Below are 22,727 nucleotides of genomic sequence, written 5' to 3'. Positions count from 1 at the left end.
CCCCCACCTCCCCTGGACGCTGCAGGGTACATATATATATACCACCCCCCCTCCCCCCCCCCGTATATTCGGCTTATAAGACGCACCCCCTACTTTCCCCCAAAATTTGGGGGAACAAAAGTGCGTCTTATAAAGCGAAAAATACGGTACTCTGTGAACACATCATTTCACATGTTGGTTCCTTAGTAACCATCATTCAAACTTACTTAAAGCTAGGGAAGACAGTGTTGGATATTTTTGTTTTAGATGTGTGTATACCCCCTAAGTAGTGTTATGTACTCACTGGATATGTACACCAGGCCCTGAGAACCATTAAAACACTATCTTAGTAGCAAGGATCAAATTATACATTTTAGGAATCAAGGATTTTTAACAAGTATAGATCTGGAGGAATGCTAATACAAGAAAGCATATATCATAGTATCATAGTTTTTAAGGTTGAAGGGAGACTCTAAGTCCATCTAGTTCAACCCGTAGCCTAACATGTTGATCCAGAGGAAGGCAAAAAACCCCAATGTGGCAAACACGTTCCAATGGGGAAAAAATTTCCTTCCTGACTCCACATACGGCAATCAGACTAGTTCCCTGGATCAATACCCTGTCATAAAATCTAATATACATAACTGGTTATATTAAATTTTTCAAGAAAGGCATCCAGGCTCTGCTTAAGGCCTGCGCCACACATCCGTGCCTCCGGTACGTTTTTGGCATTTTTTGCACGTACCGGAGACACGTGCTGATGTTGACATACTATTTTTAATCTAAAAAGCCTCACGTCAGTGTTTGCGCACGGAGCGTGTGTCCGTTCCGTGCGTACGTTTGTGCGTGTCGAAAAAGCGCTGACATGTCCGTTTTCCACCGGCATCACGTCCTCACGGATCCATTAAATCCTATGGGTCCGTGTTTACACGTACGTGATACGGATGGCCTCCGTATGCTATCCGTGTGGTCCGTGTCCGTGTTTTAATTAGAAAGTTTGTTACACTCTGAAATACTTTCAGGTGGCGTAGCTAACATATTTTTTTGCACAAAACTAACTGTGCATTTGCAGAAGGAGTGAGCAAGCAAGAAGTTGTAGTTCTGTGTATTGCAAGATCTATTTTGAGCAAACTTTCGTCTTCGAAATATAATAATAGCACCACGGGTGGACACGGAGAAACTTATAACAGCTGTCGAGACTCACCCACCATTATGGGATACACGTGTAGATGGTTACCATGACCGACTGACAGTTGATCGCCATTGGAATCAAGTAGCTGAGGAAGTGTACCCCAATAATGCATGGTCTAGATGTTCTCCTGCAAAGCGTGCTAAATATGGTAAGTTGTTGTATTTTTTTATAGTTATTTATTTAATATCTATATTTAGATTTGTTCATACTTTCAAACTGTGATTGTTTTGGCATAGTTATGTTGTCTTTTAGTGTAAAATCCTATGAGAAGAATTGGTCTATGTACTACTCAATATATTGAGTTCCTGTACACTTTTTTCATAGTATCACCAAACTTTCATCAGTGTCAAAAATCGAAGTATACTTAAATTTGTAATCTGACTTGGAATTCTTCATGAATTTACTTAATTAACTGATTAAACTGTCATGTTTTTTAAAATTCCCTGTTGTATTAGTCTAAATTTAGTATCACACTTGAAAATGTTGGTTTTTTTTTTTTTTAAAATAAAATTGTTTAAAATGACATGTCAATATCATTACCTACATGTATCAAATAATATTTCGAGTAATTTATAGCCAAATGTCATTGCAAAAACACCAAATTATAATTTAAATATAGATGACAATTACTTAAAATATAATTATTCAGAAATATTATTTGGTTATGTGTGAATGTCTAAACATGTTTTTGAATGATGAATATCTAAATAAATTATATTTCATCCTAAGTATTTGACCAACATAATTGTGTTAAATTGTATATTAAATTTCGCAAACATTATTTAAATTAATGTGTGCAGATTTATGGAGAATGTTGCAAGTGACATATTTGTTAATTTTCCACAGTTGACTTGGTAAAAAGGCGTTGGCGTTCAGCCCGTGATCAGTACCGAAGGGAGTACAACCCTATGCCATCCTCATCCAGCCAAGGCCGCAAACGCAGATATGTCTACTATGAACAAATAAGCTTCCTAGCACCCATCTTAGAAGTTACACAGTAAGTTTTTTTTTTTCAGAAAAAAAAAAAACCCCTGAAGATAATTGGACAAAGATAAATGTTAAGATTGTAATATGTTTTTTCATTTCTTATAGAACGGAGGATAATCTTGACGAATCAGATGATGAACCAACAGCAGGTCCCTCTGCTACAGCCACCTCAGCATCAGAACAAGAACCTGGCAGAGAAGACATTGAAATTCCTGAGACTCAACAAGATGCAGCAACTGAATCACATGAGGGTGGGACAGAGAGTGCACAAACCAACACCCAAGGCTCTTCAACGCAACAAACAACCACACCAGCTACACAAGCAACACAAACAAATGTACTTCCACGTTTTGCACCACAACCTCTACGTGCAAGAAGAATCCGCAGACCTGAGGAAATGAGATCCTTACCGGAAATAATTGACACACGCATTATTCACATAATGAACACTTTAATTCCAGAAACAGATGCCGAGCGTTTTTGTCGCTCTTTATCAACTAGCTTAACCAAAATTCCTTCAGATAGGCAGGAACGTGTAAGAGCTGCTATGCTGACCCTACTGTCAGCTAGTCAGGCAGAACAGGAACCAGTGAGAGTGTATGAGGCCATAGAAAATTGGCGTACCATTATGCAACAACATACAGTCCCAAACACAACAGACAATCAAAATACAATTTCAACACAAACAACAATGGCAACTGTAATAGTCAATAATCCACTATTACAACAATCTGGACAACCTTCAATTGCTTCAAGTACGTTATTCCCAACACCAATTAGACAAGGGTATGTTGCAACCAATACTGGTGCCTTAAGCACAGTACAAAGTGCTACCTCTCAGCAACCCATGAACTATATGAATTTACAACCAACTCAAACTACTAGTTACTTTACTCAACCCACAAATATTGGTGGTTTACCTAATTTGTTTCCAGGTTCAACATACCCACAATCATTCATGATGCCTCATTATCCAATCTCAACTATGTTACCTACACCACACTTACAAACATCAGTCAACTATCCTCAAGGTCAACAACATACACACACACAATACCCAATTACCCATGTAGATCCACAGGTGTACTCAACCACAGGCAATGTGTTGGGACAAACCAGCATGCAACAGACTGTTCCACACACTACTGTAGCTAGTAATAGGAATGTTGTTCAGCAAACAACTGTTTCCATTCCTGAAAATACCATTTCTGAGGCCACACAAAACAACATACTCAGCAACACTCAGGTTACTTCACTAGAAGATCTTGTTGACTTGTGATGCACATTTTTGTTAATCTTAACAATCAAACAACAAATCTGATGAATGTGTCAAAATGTTAAAAAAGAGGGATTTCCAAAAATGTGCTAACTCAAAGTTGAAAAGATTTTAAAAACATGTGTGATTATACTTAGTGACGGATCACATATATGTTTTATGGCCTTTTTTTTTGGAAATTTATTAACACATTTTTACCCAACCAATTTGATGGTTAGATTATTTCTAATATTCTGAAAACACAGTTTACAATATTTTGGTCTATGACAATGTCCAACATGATAGCAACGTTATTGGCCGACATTTTTCAACATTGTAAGCAATGCACACATTTTCTTTACAATTACTCTTGTATGTAAAGTATATTTTGTATGTTATGAAGAATACCATCAAAATTTACATTTAGAAAAATTTAACACAAGATGAACAATATGTACATTTTTAATGTGGATGTGAAAAAATAACATCCTTACTTTATGGATTAATATGCTTATTCTTAATAAAATATTCTGTTTTTGAAGAAAAGAAACATGTTTATTATTGATATTTATTAATAATATTGCATTTTTTCTATAGACGATTAACATTATTAATGTTGTAAGTTTAAAATAAGTTTCCTAAAACATGATAGTAACACAGAAATGTACATACACATACATACAACATTCAGAAAACCATGTTGCTAACAGAAATGTCAGTTTATGATTAACGCATTTGCCCTTTAATACTAGTTTGATTTAAGCTCTTAGATGTGGAGAAAATTTAACCAAGTTCCTATAATAAAAAAAAATTATATTTTTATCAACACAAAACCATCACAATCTTAACAATCATCACTATTATTAGTATCATCAAATCAATTAAAGTAATCAGTAAATAAATTTCTAATTTGTAAACCAGATGTCACGGAATTATGAGACATAGGTTCACCTGTGGGATTAACAACATGGTTTATCTGAAATTCATCATCCACATAAGTTCCTCCTTCATGTATCCGACAGTAATTGTGAAGCACTATGGTAGCCTTGAGTACAGATGTGACAAAGGTTGGCTGCAACTGAATCGTTGTCTGATAAATGCGCCATTTGTTAGCTAAAATACCAAATGCACACTCCACATAACGTCTTGCTTTAGTTAGCCGATTATTAAAGTACTGTTTCCTGTCATCAATGGATCTCCTTGGATATGGTCGCATAACATGTTTGGATAATGCAAATCCTGCATCTGCTACCATCACATATGGTGCCAACGGTCCAGATGTACCAGGTAGGGCAACTGGAGGGGGGATCAATAATGAATTTTCTTGCAGGCGTTGGGCTAATCTTGATGAACGGAAAATACGGGCATCTGAGGCACTACCATAGGCCCCAATGTCTGCATAAATAAATCGGTATTCTGTGTCAACCAATGCCAAAATAACAACGGAAAAAAACTTATGAAAATTGAAATAACGTGACCCAGAGTTTGGTGGCTTTTTTACTCTGAAATGCTTGCCATCCAAAGCTCCTATGCAGTTAGGAAAGTCAACAGAGTCCTTGAAGCCCTTAGAGATTTTCAACCAATCTTCTCTGTTTGGCTGAGGCATCATTTGTTCTTTTAAATGTTGCCATATCATGTCGCATGTGTGACGTACTATACTGGCAATGGTTGATCGCCCCAACAAAAAATCAAAATGTAAAGCACTAAAAGATTGACCAGTCGCCAAGAATCTATGAAAACAAGACAAACAATGATTTACAATTAACACTATGTTTTTTTAAATTAAAACAATCATAAGAAAACACAAACATTGAATCAAAAATGAGATTACATCAATAAAGATCAATTACACATTTCACTGTGAAAAATAACACATTTACACAAATTACAAAAATAACAAATATATTACCTCAGAGTCACCATAAATCTCTCCTCTGGGGAAATGGAAAGCCGCATCCAAGTGTCCTGATGTTGCAAATGAGGTCGTAAAATATTTAGTAAGTAATCAAAACTCTCAACTGACAACCGGCAGTATGAAAAAAACTTATCTGGGAAATTCCGTAACTCAAAAAATAAAGTATGGAAATGACCATGCATAGGCCGCATCATCATTAGTGGATGCACCCACAATCTGGTTCTTCTTACATTATCATAATGCAACATGTGCCGTCTAACGCCAAAACGACGAGATATAATCCAACATAAAAACACTAAGGCCTCCGTGGATAATGGCATTGCCACTATTTTGTCTCAACACATAGGTGCTCCAAGGCATAATACAAGCAGGAAACAGTTTATAGTTAACTTATATTTATGTCCTAATCACATACACCTATGTGTCATTTAATTCCAAGTAATCACCATTATCTCAATGTGTGAAACATGTGAAACACGCACAAAAAACGGACTGCACACGGAACACACACTGACGTATTTCACGCACAGGAAAACGCACACACGTACACACGTATGTCACACGATATGCATACGGACACCACACGGAGGGGAAAAACGGACTGCAAATACGGAACACGGACACAAAAAACGGACTACACCAAACATACGTTTTTTACACGTGAGTGTGGCAGAGGCCTAAATGTTAGTAGTGAATCACTCATTACAACATCATGCGGCAGAGAGTTCCATAGTCATATATATATGGTCATATATAACACAGACCTCTTATCCAGCCTGTATTACTGGGTAGGACACTCCCACAAAAGAAAAATCTGAAAATTGGATAGCCTGGAAATTTTTTAACATGAGGTCTGAAAATGATTGAAGGAATAAAACTTGAAGACTTACACTTAGTGTAATTTTATTAACTAAAATTATTTTTTTCATGGTAAAGGTCTCTACAGTCTTTAAACAAAAAAGATTGATTTGGTGGAGGTTAACTGCTGGATTCTCACATTACACTGTCAGGTTATCCTATGAATAGACAGCAAGGCCATATCAAAAGGCAATAATAACAATATAAAAATAATAATTTATAAGTAACGTAAATATCACTTGGTAAATATCTGTGAATGACGTCTTTCCTGTGGACTAATGTTACAGGATAACAGGTTGAACTTGATGGATGCATGTTTTTATACTACACTATGTTACAATTAGTTCATATGTCCAGTAATTATCCGTTAGAAAGGATCCTGCAGAGATCCGTTGGCAAAAGGATTTCTGCCGGATCCATTTTTTTAACATTGGAGTCTATGGAGAATAGATCCGTTAACGGATTACTATTTAATGCTGTAAGAAAAAAACAGATTTGTTACAAATGCAGGAAAAACAGATCTGTTTTCCATAGATTACAATGTTAAAAAACAAAACAGATCCGGCAGACATCAGTTATTTAACAAAGGACAAAAACTTTGTGTAGTTGTGCAGATTTTTTTTCCCAATGGATCTCTGCAGGATCTTTTCTAACAGATGATTACTGGACATGTGAATTCTGCCTTACAATGCTACGGAAGACAGCTGATATTTTTTACAAAAATGTCTGTGCCTTGTAATAAATATAATATTGTATTGAATATTTTTGTCTGACTGCAGCCAATCACAGATGCCAGAACTGACAGTGGGTGGGGAAAGCAGTGCATATGTATGAGCGATAATGAGCAGCCTGGAGACTGGTAAGTATAGCGTGCTTGCTCCAATCCCCCTATACCTTCTACCACCATTTTTAAGCATCGGATTCTGGCCCCCATAGACTTATATGGGGACCGGCTTCTGGCCAGATATCTGGGATCAAATCTGGGCTGGAACCATTTTTTTTTTTTAATTTTTTAATACAGTTAGATCCGATCCCAGTTATCTGCGAATCCGCCCATCACTAGTACTAAACAGTAGGGGAGGCAAAAATTAAGTTAGCACATTCTACAATAATAAATTAGTATTCCCAGAAACTGTGTTATTACTATAAATTAAAGTTATCTCCCATTCCACGTAAAGGGTATTGGTGAGAGATATAAAGATACAGAGTGAAAACATAAACCGGCCATAATTAAATCCGGCGGCAGATGGAAGCGGCAGTACAATTGGAAGGATTAACTATATATAAATGTACTCAGTAATAAAATTAAATTAGTAAATAGAAAGAGTGAGAACAGTTTACAAATGCAATTTTATCAATTAGTTGTGAACTACATGTTGACAGAAGCTGACGATAACTCAGTATAGTGCGGCTCTAGCCTAGGTAGAGTAGCATGCCCTCATAAATAAAATAAGTAGATTAACTTCCATTTTATGATGGTGGTAATTGAGAAGTAACGTTGACTTCATCACGTTCGGGCACCATTCACACTTCACACCCAGTTTACTTTTTTATAACTACATTTGTTCCCTTATTAAAAAAAGAAAGTTTTGACTGCTAACAGTGCAGTTTTTAATCTAGTTAGTAAGAAATTAAATTTGTATTTCCAAATGCACCATTAATCATGTGAAAAGTAGTAGAGAAGGCTCAATTCAGCAGTTTATACTTTGGCTAAAATAAGGTTTCATCTCATAATGCTAATGTGTGGATTAGATAGATCCCATCTCTACTTCTCATGAAACTACCGTACTTTAAAAAACAAAACAATTAAAGGTCTCATATAGGTATTCCCTGTTCATACACATAGGGGTATATTGACATCACAGAGGCGGGAGGTCCTGCCTCAATGTACCAAAATGGAAAAGTCATTTATTACACAGTCAGTGATGCGGGGAAATTTCTGTATAGAAACATCATTCACAATAAGCATTGATTGCCGAGAGTTAGAAAAGCTGGATCTGACACACCCACGGGATCTCTGGGGTTACTTGTCACTGGGCCAGTGTCGGTTTGGGTTGTCACAGCGGCCAGGCCCGGTTCCGTTACCCTGGCGGTGTCAATAAAAATGGGGAAGGGGATGATGGGAGTAGTTATTTGTGACGCCACCTGTGGTATGCGGCCAGTTATTAGCCGCTGCTGCGGGAAGTTTCTCTCTTCTGGGGCGGATGGTGACGCAGCTCGGGTGTTGCAGCTGTCCACAGGTAGAGCTAGGCCCCAGGGAGGATATTGGAAGCAGTAGTCGCCTATGGCGCAGGGGCGCAATGATGGGAGCGCCGGAAAGGATCAGGCGACACAGAGGGTACAGTTCAAGTTCTTTACTCACTGAAGTCACACCGCCCTTGGAGTGCCATGTCTCGCTGTGATGGGCTCCAGCCAATCCCAGACAGTGCAGAGGTCAAGGCCGGTGTTTCCTTCTGTGTGTCCTTTCCAGTGGTCTTCCCTCCACTCCAGCCCCTGGGCCATGGAGCGGGTCACGGGTGCCCGCAGCACTCCCCGCGAACCCTGAGATCCCCCTTCTTCTTAAGAACCGGGGTCGAGCCTCCAGTTCCAGACCATGGGCCCCTGTCTGTCCTTGTCACCTCTGACTGTTGTCTCTTCCTGAGTGCGACCTGGTGCTTGCTGCACCTGGAGCTAACTGAATGCTGTGTCAGATGGCTCCTTACTTCACCTGCAGGTGCCCCGCCTCCTGGGTTGCGTAACTAGTGGGCAATAGGTCCCATACCTCATGATGGCTACCCCCGGCACCTACCCTGGCCCAGTCCCAGTGACAGAGCTCCCGTGTTAAGTGTTGGATGTGTTGTGGTGGTTGTTTACTGGTGATGACCTACTCCATATCTGAGATGAATTCTGCATGGCGCCTGAAGCCGCAGGGGCACCACAGATCCACTATAATCCACTGTTCTCCATGCCTAAAGCACTTTCGAAAAGAGGTTTTCTTCACGAGAAAAATCGTTAATGCCCACGAATATGTCCCCTTTACAGTGTTGTAAAACCTCTAAATCAAGAGTCTTAAATTAAGACAGGTGATTGGGCCACACAAAAAAAAACACATTTGAAGTTGATGGGCCAAATTCTTGATGAACGAGATGACATTTTTATTGATAGTCATGTTCAAGTATTGGCGTCCTTGAAATTGTTCCTGAAAAGAAGTATTTTTCATAGAAGATGATTGCAATTATACACGCTTTGTCATACACATGTTTATTTCTTTTGTGTGCATTGGAACAACACAAAAAAACTGAAGAAATTGGATTGTACATAATTTCACACAAAACCCAAAAGTGGTCTGGCCAATAATGTTGCTACCTTTTCAAAAATGTGGGTAAACAACTTTGTTTCAAGCATGTGATGCTCCTTCAAACTCACCTGTGGCAGATAACAGGTGTGGGCAATAAGAAAATCATATCTGAGACCAGATAAAAAGGGGAAGAAGTTGACTCAATCTGTGCATTGTGTCTCTGTATGTGCCTCATAGTGTCATGATAGTTTCTGACACTAATTCCTTGTTAGCACCAAATGCACCTTTTTTACACGGGTTCTAATACCACTATTACTAGTGTCGTGGGCGGTGGGGCGCCGCGCTCACCACGCTCGGGTCCGGCGCTGCTGCTGTGGCTGCTCGGTGGCTCGAGCAGTGGGCCGGATCCGGGGACTCGATCCGGCGCTCCTCGCCCGTGAGTGAAAGGGGGGTAGTTTCGGTTTGGGGATTTGGTCCGTGACGCCACCCACGGGTTGTGGTGAGGTTGGGCACCACCGCTGCTATTGATGGGGATCCCGGGAGCGATGGTAGGGAGCAGCTGGGATGTTTCTCTCCCCTCCGTGGGTAGGGGGTTGGTGGTCCCGGGGCCCGGTGAGGTGTCGGGGAGGCAGGGTCAGCAAGGTGCAGGGTCGCTTGGACTGCGCAGCACGGTGCCGGATGGCATGGTAGTACTCACTCAGCCACAAATGGATGCAAAGTCTCTGGTAAACCAAACGGCTGGATGGACGGGTCCCGCATTCGGCTGCTGTGGTTTCTCCCGGACGGTTGGTGGTGGCTGCCTTTCCCTGCACCTTTGTGTATGTTCGGTCCCGATGGCTTCCCACCGGTAACCCGCTCCCCAGCGTGTATATGTGCCGGAGGAGCCCTTTTGCCCGCAGGCTCTGGCCCTTGGAACTCTAGCTGTGGCGGTAGCTGTATTTCCTTTTGCTGGTTGGACGGTTGCCTTCAATCGGGTCTTGGCTGTTAGGAATCCCCTGCGGTTCCGGTCACTGATGGATTTGACCTATTTAACGGCGACTGCAAGCCTGGTCGGGGTCCGCAGGCCCTGCCGGTTTGTGCTGGCTTCACTTCACTCCCCGGTTCGGTACCGGCGGGCCACCGCCCGTCCCTGGTCCTACGGTTCCGCGTTGATCTGCCTCTCCTGCAGACGGCCACCACCGTCTGCCAACCTTGCTCTCGGTGCCCGGGCCACGTACCTGGACACAGTCAGTTTGCTCCTCTACTACCACTTTTATTCCTCACTCTTCCACTTCCCTAACTGATCTCTACACTGACTTCCTTTTCCCGCCTCCAGGACTGTAAACTCCTCAGTGGGTGAGGCCAACCGCCTGGCTCCACCCCACCTGGTGTGGACATCAGCCCCTGGAGGGAGGCAACAAGTATTTTGTGTCTGGCTGATGTGCCTATCTCGGAGTGGGGGTGCATGTTGTAGTACCTGTGATGACCTGTGACGACCTGGCTAGTCCAGGGCGCCACACTAGATGAGAAACTGTCTCTTTCTTTTCTCTTCTTTTTTTCCTATATATATATATATATATATATATATATATATATATATATTAATTTGAATTCAAAATTCTTTTGCTTTCTCCATTTTTATTAACACATTAAACTGGTATAATTCCCTTTATATATAGGGCACGGTGGCTCAGTGGTAAGCACTGCAGCCTGGGGGCCTGGGTTCTATAATTAATAGCGCTATATAAATGAATAAATATTATATTATTATTTATATATATTAAAAAATCCTCACTATTGTCAATGAACAAATGGTATGCGACTTGTCATGTAACGGTCAATTACTTGCACGGCCTTTTTCGAAACAGTAACAACCTATACAATGATGTATTTTGATTACCTTTCAATGTACATAGCTGCTGTTGGTTCCTGACAAAGGCTGCATGACACCTGGGGGGGCTGGCTGCATGACACATAGAGGCCCTGGGGGGGTGGCTGCATGATACATGGAGGCCTGGGGTGGCTGGCTGCATGACACATAGAGGCCTTGGGAGCGTGGCTGCATGACACATAAAGGCCCTGGGGGGGCTGGCTGCATGACACCTGGGGGGGCTGACTGCATGACACATAGAGGCACTGGGGGAGGCTGGCTGCATGACACATGGAGACCCTGGGGGGCTGGTTGCATGACACATAGAGACCCTTGGAGGGCTGGCTGCATGACACATGGAGGCCCTGGGGGGTTGGCTGCATGACACATGGAGGCCTGGGGGGCTGGCTGCATGACACATGGAGGCCTGGGGGGGATGGCTGCATGACACCTGGGGGGGCTGACTGCATGACACATAGAAGCCCTGGGGGGATGGCTGCATGACACATGGAGGCCTGGGGGGAAGCTGCATGACACATGAAGGCCTGGGGGGCTGGCTGCATGACACATGGAGGCCCTGGGGGGGCTGGCTGCATGACACATGGAGGCCCTGGGGGGGCTGGCTACATGACACATGGAGGCCCTAGGGGGGCTGGCTGCATGACACCTGGGGGGGCTGGCTGCATGACACATAAAGGCCCTGGGGGGGATGGCTGCATGACACATGGAGGCCTGAAGGGGGCTGGCTGCATGACACATAGGGGCCTTGGGAGCGTGGCTGCATGACACATAAAGGCCCTAGGGGGGCTGGCTGCATGACACCTGGGGGGGCTGACTGCACGACACATGGAGACCCTCGGGGGCTGGCTGCATGGCACATAGAGACCCTTGGGGGGCTGGCTGCATGACACATGGAGGCCCTGGGGGGTTGGCTGCATGACACATGGAGGCCTGGGGGGGCTGGCTGCATGACACATGGAGGCCTGGGGGGGCTGGCTGCATGACACATGGAGGCTCTGGGGGGGCTGGCTGCATGACACATGGAGGTTCTGGGGGGGCTGGCTACATGACACATGGAGGCCCTGGGGGGGCTGGCTGCATGACACCTGGGGGGGCTGGCTGCATGACACATAGAGGCCCTTGGGGGGCTGACTGCATGACACATAGAAGCCCTGGGGGGATGGCTGCATGACACATGGAGGCCTGGGGGGAAGCTGCATGACACATGAAGGCCTGGGGGGCTGGCTGCATGACACATGGAGGCCCTGGGGGGGCTGGCTGCATGACACATGGAGGCCCTGGGGGGGCTGGCTGCATGACACATAGAGGCCCTGGGGGGATGGCTGCATGACACATGGAGGCCTGAGGTGGCTGGCTGCATGACACATAGGGGCCTTGGGAGCGTGGCTGCATGACACATAAAGGCCCTAGGGGGGCTGGCTGCATGACACCTGGGGGGGCTGACTGCACGACACATGGAGACCCTCGGGGGCTGGCTGCATGGCACATAGAGACCCTTGGGGGGCTGGCTGCATGACACATGGAGGCCCTGGGAGGTTGGCTGCATGACACATGGAGGCCTGGGGGGGCTGGCTGCATGACACATGGAGGCCTGGGGGGGCTGGCTGCATGACACATGGAGGCTCTGGGGGGGCTGGCTGCATGACACATGGAGGTTCTGGGGGGGCTGGCTACATGACACATAGAGGCCCTGGGGGGCTGGATGCATGGAACATAGAGGCCCTGGGGGGGCTGGCTGCATGACACATGGAGGCCCTGGGGAGCTGGCTGCATGACACATGGAGGTCCCGGGGGGGGTGGGATGCATGACACATGGAAGCCCTGGGGGGGCTGGCTGCATAATACATGGAGGCCCTGGTGGGGCTGGCTGCATGATGATCCATGGAGGTCCATGGGGTTGCATAATACAAAATGAAGGACACCTTACACATGGGCTAGGGGTGCACTATACATTGAGGAGTATGGGGCTGCATAATACAATATGAAGATTTATGGGGCTGCATTTTAGTACATATAGGACTATGGGGTCTGCATTGTAATATATGGAGGACTATGGAGGCTACCTTACATATGGACTATGGGGGTGCGTTATAAAACATGGAGGACTATGTGGTGCAGTATAAAATATGGAGAGCTATGGGGTGAATTATAATATATGGAGGACTATGGGAAATGCATTATAGTACATGGAGGACTATGGAGGTGCATTCTAATATATGAAGGGTTATGTGGGACCCTTTATACTATATGGAAAGTTATGTGGGGGCCATTATAGCATTTGGCGAACTATATATGAGGGAGGACAAAGATACAAGCATGGGATGGGAATGTTTTGGGCTCTGAGAAAAAGGCTCTTTTCCTCAGCACCTAGCTTTCCCATGCTCTGCTGTACATGTCGCGGGCGGAGGAGGGGACGCTGCGCTCTCCCACTGCTCGGGTCCAGCTGCCGCTGCTGCTGCGGCCGCTGCTGCTCGGTGGCTCGAGCGATGGGCCAGATCCCGGGGACTCGAGCGGCGCTCCTCGCCCGTGAGTGAAAAGGGGTTTGGGATTGGGGATTTATTGTCCGTGACGCCACCCACGGTTGTGGTGATTTTTGGTAACCCCACCGCTGCTCTGTATGGGGATACCGGGAGCGGTGACAGGGAGCAGCAGAGTTGTTAGTTCTCCCCTCCGTGGGTAGGGGTTGGTTGTCCCGGGGCCCAGTGATGGGGTGGAGGATGAGGGATGGCAGGCCAGGTGCGGGGCCTGGTGAGGTGCAGGGTCGCGGGGGGCAGCGCTGTGCCTCACGGCACGGTGGTACTCACTCAGCCTGAGACGGTGACACAGTTCTCGGTAAAACACACGGCTGGAAAGACGGTTCCCACGGACGGCTGCTGTTGCTTTTCCCCGGTAGTTAACGGTGACTGTCTCTTTCCCTGCACCTTGTGTAATGTTGGTAGCAATGGGTTCCCACCGGTAACCCGCTCCCCGACTTGGATATGGGCCGGAGGAGCCCCTCTTTGCCCGCAGGCGCTGGCCCTGAGAAACTGGTGCCTTGGCGGTGGCGGTGTCTCTCTCATACGGTTGGACTGTTGCCTTCAATCGGGACTTAGTTGTTTGGAAACCCGGAGGTCCCCTTCACTGACGGATTTGGCAAATTTACGGCGACTCCTAGCCTTGCCGGGATCCGAAAGGCCCCTGCCAATGGTGCTGGCTTCTCCTTGTGTACCGGTCCGGTACCGCCGGGTCACCACCCGTCCACGGTCCTCACGGCACCTCCGATAGGCCACTCCTGCAGACAATCACCGCCGTCTGCTAACCTTGCTGTCTCCGTCCGGGGCACATACCCGGACCAACTTCAGGCTCTTAAGCTGTCACTTTCCTCTTTTCACTTCCACCTCTCAAACTCAACTCCAACTAACTCCTCTGCACTCAAGCTCTGCCTGAGCTCAACTCTCTCTTTAACTGCCTGTGTTTTCCCTCCTCCAGGACTGTGAACTCCTTGGTGGGTGGAGACCAACCGCCTGGCTCCACCCCCTGGTGTGGACAGCCCCTGGGGAAGGCAACAAGGATTTCTGGATTTCTGGTCTAGCTTTGATGTGCCTAACCGGGGTGTAGGGTGTGGTGATGTCATTACCTGTGACCCCTGGCTTGTACAGGGCGTCACATTCCCCCTTAGCAAAATGCAGACCGTTCGCAGGCTGCCCGTCCAACACCGGTTTTATTTTTCTGTAGAAAGATAAGAAAAACGGTAACACATACAATTATACTAACTTCATCCCACAACGGGAGGCACTTTTCTTAAACGTTATGGTAACAGTTTCAAACGGTTACGGCTTCTGCTCTCTCCCACCCAAGAAACCTGGCCCTGATGCTGCCCCTAAGAAAACAGGCAGCACCCCTTGACCCCAGTCCTGCACCAAGTTACCCGAGCGGGATCTGTCCTTTCCAGGGGACCCACGTCCATGGGGAGCCCCTGGAACCCCCAGAGGGTAGCCACCGGTTCCGGTGGTGGCTGGGCCCCAGCCTGCTCCACTGCGGGCCCTCCCTCCAATCTGCCTCTCCGGAGGTGGCAACGGTGGAAGCTGCAACAACATTTTTATTTACATCCCACAAGTTTGTGGTTGCCCTGCAAGTTCACGGGCTTGTCCGTAAGGAGTCCCTTACGCAACTTTAAATGGTCCCCACGGGGACAACAGTGCCAGCAACGACCGGTTCATTCAGCGGTAGTAGACAATCAGGTGAACTTCGGTTGATCACTCATTTTCATTCTTCAAAAACTTTTAAAACTTTAAAACACACATATGGTCCCAACGGGGACTGTGACAACGGTGCTCCGCTGCCCTACTCAGAGTCCTCGGCATCACTTTGGGGGAGGGGCGCGGCGCTCACACGGGCCTCCTGGCTGCCCCTTAGCTTTGCATCCAGCGCAAACCACCCCCTCTCCCCGCAGTGCCGGGTGTATTGCACCAGGTCCCCTGGCATCAGGTTGCGGCCTGGGTGCTCTTCTGGCAGGTGAGCATTAACATCCCGCCGGGTTATAAATACTTCGGCCTCCAGGCCCGGTTCATAAATGAATCCAAAGCCCCGGCGGACATCAAACCGCCTCACCTGCCCCTCATACAGCGGGCCCGGACACGGAAGGTCGCTTGCCTCAGGCTCTCCTTCTCCCAGATTGTACGGGCTACCATCGCGGCCTTCTTTCTTTCCCTCTCTTCGATTTCCGGGCCCAGCGGTACTGGCTCCCTCTCCCAATATGGCGCTGCTGCAAGCTCCGGCGCACGGGTCGGGCCCTGCAAGACCTTTTGAATACTGCCCACTACTGGCGATCTGGGCGGCAGGACCCGCGGTGACTTGGCCTTGGACGCCGCCTTGCAGCGACAACCCGGCGCAACCTCAGCCGAGGTGTGGGGGACGGGCACAGGGGCTTTCCGCTGCTGGGCCTTCTTTACGGAGCGGTCCACCGGCTCCGGCTCAGGGGATTTCTCGGGGGACGCCTCCGGTTCGGGATTCGGGGCTTTCCACGGCAGCACCTCCGGTCGGCTACAGGCTCCGGCTACAGGTCGGCCCGCCGGGGCGGGCATGCGGGGTATCGCTACCGGTGGGGGTGGCAGCGGGCCTAGTGGCGGGGTCACGGCTTCCGGGACGGGTGGCGAGGGAGGTAGCAGGGTGAGAGGGTTTAGACCGGGTCCCGCAGCCGCGATGACCGGCCCTTCAAGGGCATAGGGGCGTGGGTCACTCACCCTCCCTTCCGCAGCTTCCTCCTCGCGTCTTCGCATGGCCGCTATGACCTCCACCATGTCGGTCTCCCACTCCTCCATGAGGAGCTGCATCTTGACCTGCAGCCTCTGGTAGAGCTGCGCGGTCCGGATCTCCACCCACGCCGCGGTTCCAGGCGCGGGGGCTACAGTGCTACAGGACGGCATAAACATCTTGTTGGCGGCCTCTCCCAGGAACAAGATGGCTGCAGAGTCCTGGCGTCCCTGCCTCCACAGCCGCGGCTACATGCGGCCAGCCGCCATTTCGTCCCCCTTAGCCTCTTTCCGGCTCCTCCTCTATCGGGGCGGGATTTTTGCCTTCGCGCCTCCACTACTCGAGGATACGCTCGAGCGGGAACTTTTCGCGCCAAAGATGGCGGCTTCTGAAATTTTCTGGCCGGACACCTCCGGCGGTAACAAGGCGCACCTCTACCCAACGGCAGAGCGGTAAGATCCTGTTCGTGACGCCTAGTTGTCGCGGGCGGAGGAGGGGACGCTGCGCTCTCCCACTGCTCGGGTCCGGCTGCCGCTGCTGCTGCGGCCGCTGCTGCTCGGTGGCTCGAGCGATGGGCCGGATCCCGGGGACTCGAGCGGCGCTCCTCGCCCGTGAGTGAAAAGGGGTTTGGTTTTGGGGATTTATTGTCCGTGACGCCACCCACGGTTGTGGTGATTTTTGGTAACACCACCGCTGCTCTGTATGGGGATCCCGGGAGCGGTGACAGGGAGCAGCAGAGTTGTTAGTTCTCCCCTCCGTGGGTAGGGGTTGGTTGTCCCGGGGCCCAGTGATGGGGTGGAGGATGAGGGATGGCAGGCCAGGTGCGGAGCCTGGTGAGGTGCAGGGTCGCGGGGGGCAGCGCTGTGCCTCACGGCACTGTGGTACTCACTCAGCCTGAGACGGTGACATAGTTCTCGGTAAAAAACACGGCTGGAAAGATGGTTCCCACGGACGGCTGCTGTTGCTTTTCCCCGGTAGTTAACGGTGACTGTCTCTTTCCCTGCACCTTGTGTAATGTTGGTAGCGATGGGTTCCCACCGGTAACCCGCTCCCCGACTTGGATATGGGCCGGAGGAGCCCCTCTTTGCCCGCAGGCGCTGGCCCTGAGAAACTGGTGCCTTGGCGGTGGCGGTGTCTCTCTCATACAGTTGGACTGTTGCCTTCAATCGGGACTTAGTTGTTTGGAAACCCGGAGGTCCCCTTCACTGACGGATTTGGCAAATTCACGGCGACTCCTAGCCTTGCCGGGATCCGAAAGGCCCCTGCCAATGGTGCTGGCTTCTCCTTGTGTACCGGTCCGGTACCGCCGGGTCACCACCCGTCCACGGTCCTCACGGCACCTCCGATAGGCCACTCCTGCAGACGGTCACCGCCGTTTGCTAACCTTGCTGTCTCCGTCCGGGGCACACACCCGGACCAACTTCAGGCTCTTAAGCTGTCACTTTCCTCTTTTCACTTCCACCTCTCAAACTCAACTTCAACTAACTCCTCTGCACTCAAGCTCTGCCTGAGCTCAACTCTCTCTCTAACTGCCGGTGTTTTCCCTCCTGCAGGACTGTGAACTCCTTGGTGGGTGGAGACCAACCGCCTGGCTCCACCCCCTGGTGTGGACATCAGCCCCTGGGGAAGGCAACAAGGATTTCTGGTCTAGCTTTGATGTGCCTAACCGGGGTGTAGGGTGTGGTGATGTCATTACCTGTGACCCCTGGCTTGTCCAGGGCGTCACATACATCTTCTCTCAGCACCCAGCTTTCTCATGCTCTGTTATGGAAAAGCTGGGTGCTGAGGGAAAGATGTATTGCAGAGCATGGGAAAGCTGGGTGCTGAGGACAAGATGGATATCAGGTCATGGGAAAGCAGGGTGCTGATAGAGGAATTTCAGATCATGGGAAACCTGGGTGCTGTGGTTAAAAGCCAAGTGTCAGCATCATTATCCTGTACCCCGAGTGTCAATTTCATTATCCCGTAGCCTAAGTGTCAGTGTACGAGCAGGGGCATCCCGGTCCAAATTTTGCACCAGGGCCCATCAAATTCTAGTTACGCCACTGCTTTCACACCTTACCCAGGTGAGTGATTTCCTGCACCCTCTTACACTGGTTCCACTAGGATAAGACACCAGGTTTGCACCTCTTGTCTGTTCAGCTCCTTCGCACCAATACTGGTATATATGTTCCCGGTCCTGGTATTATGTTCCCCATCCAGGATCCATCCTGGTATTAATGATTCTATTCACCTTCCCTCCACTCCCCATGCGCGACATCTTCTAATGTTGGCAGCTGAAATCGGAGTGCATGTGATGGACAGTGCAGGATGTCTCTGCCATGCGCCCCCCTAAGGCAGGAGCAGTGTCACAACTGGAGGAAGCTGGCGGCAGGAACACTGTGTCACACCTGTGACCCACACGTACCTTTCTGCTCACTGCGGGCATTGCCCTGTGCATGGTCAACTTGTTCCACTCCCTGCCGAGAGGGGGGCGGGATTGTGAGCATGGGGAGCAGTGAATATTAATTTTCCTTTAATGGTGAAATTAATGTTTACTGCGCCCTGCAGCAGCAACCCTGCTCGTGCCTCCTGTGTCCCTGTTCCACCGCTGCAGCCCTCTCTACCCCACAGCAAGCCAGGTACATTTGAACAATACAATACACCTTCATTTTACTCCCAAATTTGAGTGGGAAAAAGGGTGTCTTATAGTCTGAAAAATATGGTATATCAAACCATTTTAACTTAAATTTAATTTTTCACCTTTATACAAAGCCTGACACAAAATAATCCTGGCTTTAAATTAGTAATGCCATTAGTGTGGTTGAGAGTTCTCACTCATTAATGTGTAAAAAGGAAAGTTCCATACTCTCTTGATGAACCAGCGTTATTTCCATCTTGAAAACTGATGGCATATTTAAGTTTTCCTGTGAAGCGCCAGTCACCGCCATCTGGTTGTACTTTGGATTGTAGCTATTCCTATTCACGTTAATAGAAGTTTACTCAAAGCTGGGGCATCCTAATTTATAGAAATAGTCAAAAGTCCAATAGGTGTAACCCACACTAATCATAAAGTGATGGTATATTTTACCGATATACCATCACCTTGCAAATGGTAATATGGTACCCCTTTCAAAAACTATACCAGACTATTCTGAATATACAAGACCTTATGCACAAGGTTTACCCTTATGCACAAAGTTTACCCATATGCACAGAGTCTGCATGGTGGAATACATGGTCCTCCCAATTTATACAATGACCTCATAGATACGCCATGCACTGCTGTGAAATGGGCTTTACATTATTATATTATATTATGGAGTTATCCCCCTCTCAAAACAATGCTTCTAGCTAAGAATAGTTTTATAAAGGAATTTGAATCAACCTTTTACATATAGATATGAATAAAATAATATGAAACCAACCCCTGCACCCCCGCCCGATTTTCTGTTTGCCAAATTTTTCTATTTCGCTCCCCTTCTTCTGAGAGCCGTAACTTTTTTATTTTTTAGTCAATCTTGTCATGTGAGGGCTTGTTTTTGTGGAACGAGTTGTACTTTTAAATGATTTTTACGATATAGTGTACTGGAAAATGGCAAAAAATTCCAAGTGCGGAAAAATTGCAAAAATGTACGATTGTATGATTGTTTTTTAAATATTTTATTTACTGTGTTCACTATATGGTAAAACTGATGTGTGGGTGTGATGCCTCGGATCGGTACAGGTTTGTAGACACCAAACATGTATAGGTTTACTTTTATCTAAGTGGTTAAAAAAAAAATCTGAAGATTGTCCAAAAAAGTGGCACACATTTTGCGCCATTTTCCGCAACACATAGCGTTCTCAATTGTTGGGATCTATGGCACAGTGACAGCTTATTTTTTGCGTCTCAAGCTGACGATTTTAACAGTACCATTTTTTGCACAGATGCTACATTTTGATCGCCTTTTTTGCATTTTGTGCAAAATTTGTGATCACCAAAAAACATAATTTTGGCATTTGGATTTTTTACCGATCAGAGTAATTGATTTTATATTTTAATAGAAAATATGAGTATATTTTAATTTTTTTTAACCCTTTAATTTTCAATGGGGCGAAAGGGGAGGGATTTGAACTTTTAGTTTTTTTATCTTTTTTATGTTTTAAAACTTTTTTTAATTTTTTTTATTTTACTAGTCCCCCTAGGGGACTATAAAGATCAGCAGTCTGATCGCTTGTTCATATCTGTTGATCACAGCTACACAGCTGAGATCAGCAGATATGCTCATCTCCTGTCTCCCACAGCACTCGGCCAGGTGAAACAGGAAGTGAATCATGATTGCTACAGGAGCCATCACATGACCCTGTGCTACCATGGCAACCATCGGCTCCATGTGATCACGTCATGTGACTTTCGATGGCGGCCGATGAGTAAAGCTTTACCTCGACCGCCAATCAAATGGCCCCATCACATTTTGACAACACCATTTAAGGGGTTAACAAGCACGGGAGGAACGCAGATCCACTCATGCTTGCTAGGCACACATGCTAGTGATGCACCCCAGGGCCTTGGGGTTATGAATTACTGCTGGGGATTCTCACGAGTGGCCGGTGCCCGGTTCTGTGACCCTGGAGGTCGCTTAAAAAGAAAGGGGAAAAATTAATAAAATGGAAAAATAAAAATAAAATGTTTATCATGACACCACTTGTGGTATGCGACTATATGGGGAAAGCTGCCACTGCAAAGTCTCTCACTGCTGGGGCTGGTGGTATTGAGCAGCTTGGTGTTATAGCTCTCCGCAAGCAGAGCTAGGCCCCAGGGGAGGATGATGGTGGTGGGAGTATGGTGAAAGTTAATGATGCAGCGGTGCAGGAAGAATTCAGCCAACCCAGGGGCTGCGGTTTAACTTGTTCTTTACTCACTGGTTTCATGGAGCTGCAACCCAGCTGGTGCTGGTCTCTACCAATCTTGGTCTCAGGTGATTCGGTATTCCCTTGATCCCAGTGCCAGTGTAGTGATTTGGTGAGCTTTACTTCCTTGTACTCATCTGTAATTGGTGGGTCATCGTGGCTTGGAGCATTCTGGGGGTCCCCTCCTGTTGTCACAGTCCTGGCCCGTATGGCAGGCAGCTTGAACCTCTATTGGGTTGGACCTCTGTCCTCGTTCCTGTGTTCCCTCTTTGCTGCTGTGCCCTGGACACTAACGTTAGTGAGGAACCTTCGTGATTCCCTCCCCTGGCAGATTTATCAGGTGTGCTTAAAGTGTCGTCCTGAACTAGGGCTCTAGTCTCCACCCCGCCGGTGCTTCTGGTCCCGTGAAAATTCACACATACTCTCCCTGGTGACCGTACTCCTTTCGCCCAACAAGTCACTTTACACTTATTGTCTGACCGTTGACTTCTGACTGACTTAGGACAGACCGTCTGACTCACTTCAGACTCTCTGTCTGTCAAGATGTTGGTCTCCTGTCAACTGACTGACTGGCCCCTCCTCCTCCCAGGTTTCTGACTAGCGGATTGGATAAGTTCCGACCAATAGGTGGCTACCCATTAGATCTGCCCTTAGCCTGTTACCCAGTCAGGGAAAAGGGCAGAATTATGTGTGTTTGAATGGTATTTACCAGCACTGGTCTTTCAGGATTCCGTGGTTATCACCGCACCTGTTACTGGATGTACTACCCTGTGGCACCTGATGCCTCAGGGTCGCCACATTAGCTGTACAAAATAGTTAACATTTGTGTGGATCGCCACAGGCTGTCTGCAGCAGCCCGCCGGGATTAACACTATGACCGCTAGGGTGTAATTTTACTGCTCGCGGTCGTTAAGGGGGCTAAGAGCTCATCTGGTGAGGCGGAATCTCAATATGAGGTCAGGGCGAGCCACATGGACCAAATGCAAAGACAAAGTAAAGCCTGATGGCATGTAAATCTGTGAAGACCAGGACTGTAGAGCAGACAAGCAGAGCAGGAAACAAAAGAAACTGAGCCAGAAGTATGGATATACCTAGAAACCCAAAATTAATAGTTAATCCAGGACTTTCAGCAGTCAATTTGTTAAAGGCAGAATTGTATGCTATCAGCAGACAGATGGTTATTACTGTAAGACAGTAGTGATGAATAGGCAAACTGAATATGTTCTGGTAGAGACATAACTGTCTGTTGCAGCAACTATGTGTACAGTAACAGTATGAGCAGAAAAGTTT

The 22,727-nt window shown here is 47.2% G+C and overlaps 1 protein-coding gene across 1 annotated transcript in view; it reads left to right on the top strand.

The window, feature by feature from the left end:
* Positions 1-1,994: 1,994 nt before the first annotated feature.
* Positions 1,995-22,727, top strand: part of LOC142243826 (uncharacterized) — a 143,585-nt gene continuing 122,852 nt past the window's right edge. The window contains exons 1-2 of the mRNA XM_075316029.1: positions 1,995-2,168; positions 2,264-3,255. Of these exons, the coding sequence (XP_075172144.1) occupies positions 2,080-2,168; positions 2,264-3,255 (1,081 nt within the window). The 5' untranslated portion in view covers positions 1,995-2,079. The remainder of the gene's footprint in view (positions 2,169-2,263; positions 3,256-22,727) is intronic.

The sequence above is a fragment of the Anomaloglossus baeobatrachus genome, chromosome 6, assembly GCF_048569485.1.
Source record: "Anomaloglossus baeobatrachus isolate aAnoBae1 chromosome 6, aAnoBae1.hap1, whole genome shotgun sequence".
NCBI classification, from domain to species: domain Eukaryota; kingdom Metazoa; phylum Chordata; class Amphibia; order Anura; family Aromobatidae; genus Anomaloglossus; species Anomaloglossus baeobatrachus.
This window is presented reverse-complemented; position numbering and strand designations above follow the sequence as displayed.